Source organism: Phaseolus vulgaris, chromosome 2 (assembly GCF_051622355.1).
Source record: "Phaseolus vulgaris cultivar YP4 chromosome 2, ASM5162235v1, whole genome shotgun sequence".
Taxonomy (NCBI): domain Eukaryota; kingdom Viridiplantae; phylum Streptophyta; class Magnoliopsida; order Fabales; family Fabaceae; genus Phaseolus; species Phaseolus vulgaris.
This window is the reverse complement of record NC_143499.1, coordinates 22633438-22635781: the sequence shown is the minus strand read 5'-3', so window position 1 is coordinate 22635781 and position 2344 is coordinate 22633438. Positions and strand designations below refer to the sequence as shown.

Sequence of the window (2344 nt, the reverse complement as noted above, 5' to 3'; positions counted from 1 at the left end):
TTCACAATAAAGGTGATTCTAAGGTGTTATGAACTTGCATCAGGGTTAAAAATCAATTTCCACAAATCAAAGTTGGCAGACATTGGTGTTGATAGCTTCTCCCTTAACACCTATGCAAAGACTCTGAATTGCAAGACCATGTCAATCCCTTTTAAATACTTGGGATTAGAAGTAGGAGGCAACCCAAGGAAGAAACAGTTTTGGGAACCAGTTATAAACAAAATCAGTGTTAGACTTAGTACCTGGAAGGGGAGATTTTTATCTATGGCTGGAAGAGTATGCTTACTTAAATCGGTGTTTACCGCTATACCTCTCTTCTACTTGTCCTTCATTAAAGCACCGATATCAGTTTGTAATAGAATAATCAGTATACAGAGGAAGTTCCTTTGGGCTTGGTGTAGAGATAACAGGTCTATAGCTTGGGTAAGATGGGAAGATGTGTGTAAACCCCTTGAGGAAGGAGGGCTAGGGATTAAAGATGTCAAAATCTTTAATAATGCTTTGCTGGCGAAATGGAAATGGCGATTGATGAATGATGAAAGAGGGAAGTGGAAAGACATTCCTGTTTCTAAGTATGGTTTAGAAATAGGGAGAAGTCATACACGCTTGAAATGACAGTCTTGGTGGTGGAGAGATCTTTCTAAAGCTTGTGGGGAGGGTGAAGATGATGAATGGTTCCAAAAGTCTATTGTGTGGAAAGTTAGTGATGGAGGCAATGTAAGATTCTGGGAAGATGCGTGGGTTACTAACAATAATCTTAAATCTTTGTACCCTAGACTTTTTTTCTCTTTCTATGGATCAAGGTATGAAGGTGGGAGAGGTAGGTACATGGGAAGGTTATGGATGGCAGTGGCGGCTAAATTGGAGCAGGGCTAGGTTTGAATGGGAATCTGCTTTGGAGGAAGAGCTGCTTATGCACATTAATAGAAGCGTTATGAACAAGGAATCCAAGGATTCTATTGTATGGGGAGGGGATACCACAGGGAACTTCTCTGTGAAGTCAGCCTACGCACGTTTGGTTAACCAAAACAATGAAGTACAGGATGGTATTTTTTGTTCTCTTTGGCAGGCTAGAGCAATGCCTAAAGCCCTAATAACTGCGTGGAGAATCTTACTTGATAGAATCCCAACTTTTGTTAACCTGTTTAGGAGAGGGGTGGCAGTAAACTCTTCTATTTGTGTGCTCTGTAGAGAATCGGAAGAAACTTCTCAGCACTTGTTTTGGGAGTGTTCTTTTGCACAACGAGTCTGGTCATTATGCTTCAGGTGGATAGGTGTTCTGTTTGTTCAACATAAGGATTTAAGGTGTAACTTTGAGAACTTCTATCTAGTTCATATGTCCATTAAGCAGAATCAAGTGTGGAAAGGGATGTGTGTGGCAATAGTTCGATGTATCTGGGAGAATAGGAACAATGTTATCTTTAAGCAAGGGGTACCTGACGCCGAAGAGATTTTCCAAATGGCTCAAGTCCATACTTGGTTTTGGTTGAAACATAGGATGTGCTCCTTTTCGTATGCTTTTTCGGATTGGCACTTGAACCCAAGCCAATGCTTACAAAGTGTACTATGAAAAGGGAGGTCTTTAATGATGCTAGAGTCGAAGCCAAGGAGTCTCTGGAGGAATGATTAATGGTCATAATGGAGGAGCAAAGTATTCTGTAGTGGTGTGGTTGGGTATCTACTGCAGAAGTAAAACAGAGCAGGAGAATAGTACTTGGAGTAGTTAACGTGAATACTGATATTCACACAGCTTGTGGCTGTATTCAGTTTTGAAGCAGAACGATTTTACAGCAAAGCAGATGAAATTAAGGGAGGAAGTGGTGAGGAAAGTGGTAGGAAGTGTTGAAAGGAGTACGAAGCGGAAGCTGGGGTATGGGGAAGTATTTTACAAGTTTACAAGCCAACTGAAAGTCTACGTATATGATGTGCCAAGGGTCTCCTCTCTTGAATATTACAAATGCATGAGTCACGACTAGGCTCTTTTTTCGACCACGGGATAACAATTTTCTGTTGAGGGGCTGGTTGGAGATGTTACCATTTATGATAGAACAGGGAGGATCTATTCGGTTTTGAAGTTTTTTGACAAGCAACTGAAGTGATTGGTTCTCTTGGAAGGAGCATATCTGCTGATGTCCAAGTAAGAAGGTAAAACCGAAATGCAGGCTTAGATCTTGTGTTGAGGTTGCTGTTATAACTTAAGCCTCCAGTGGTGTACATGGAAGGTCATGTTGGTAAGTGGAAAAGGTGGGTAATATTGAAGTGAAGTTTGAACTGGGTGTCGCTGGATGCTAGTTTTATGTAGTGTAGAGAACCCGGTTGTAGACAGTTTGGGGGCTTGTACGCA

At 41.3% G+C, this 2344-nt stretch overlaps 1 protein-coding gene across 1 annotated transcript; it reads left to right on the top strand.

Moving 5' to 3' along the window:
• The first annotated feature begins 793 nt into the window (after nt 1–793).
• LOC137809207 (uncharacterized) lies at nt 794–1846 on the top strand. The gene is made up of 2 exons (XM_068610343.2): nt 794–1432; nt 1751–1846. Exons 1-2 carry the CDS (start codon nt 794–796, stop codon nt 1844–1846), a joined length of 735 nt encoding a protein of 244 aa, XP_068466444.2.
• Nucleotides 1847–2344: the final 498 nt, after the last annotated feature.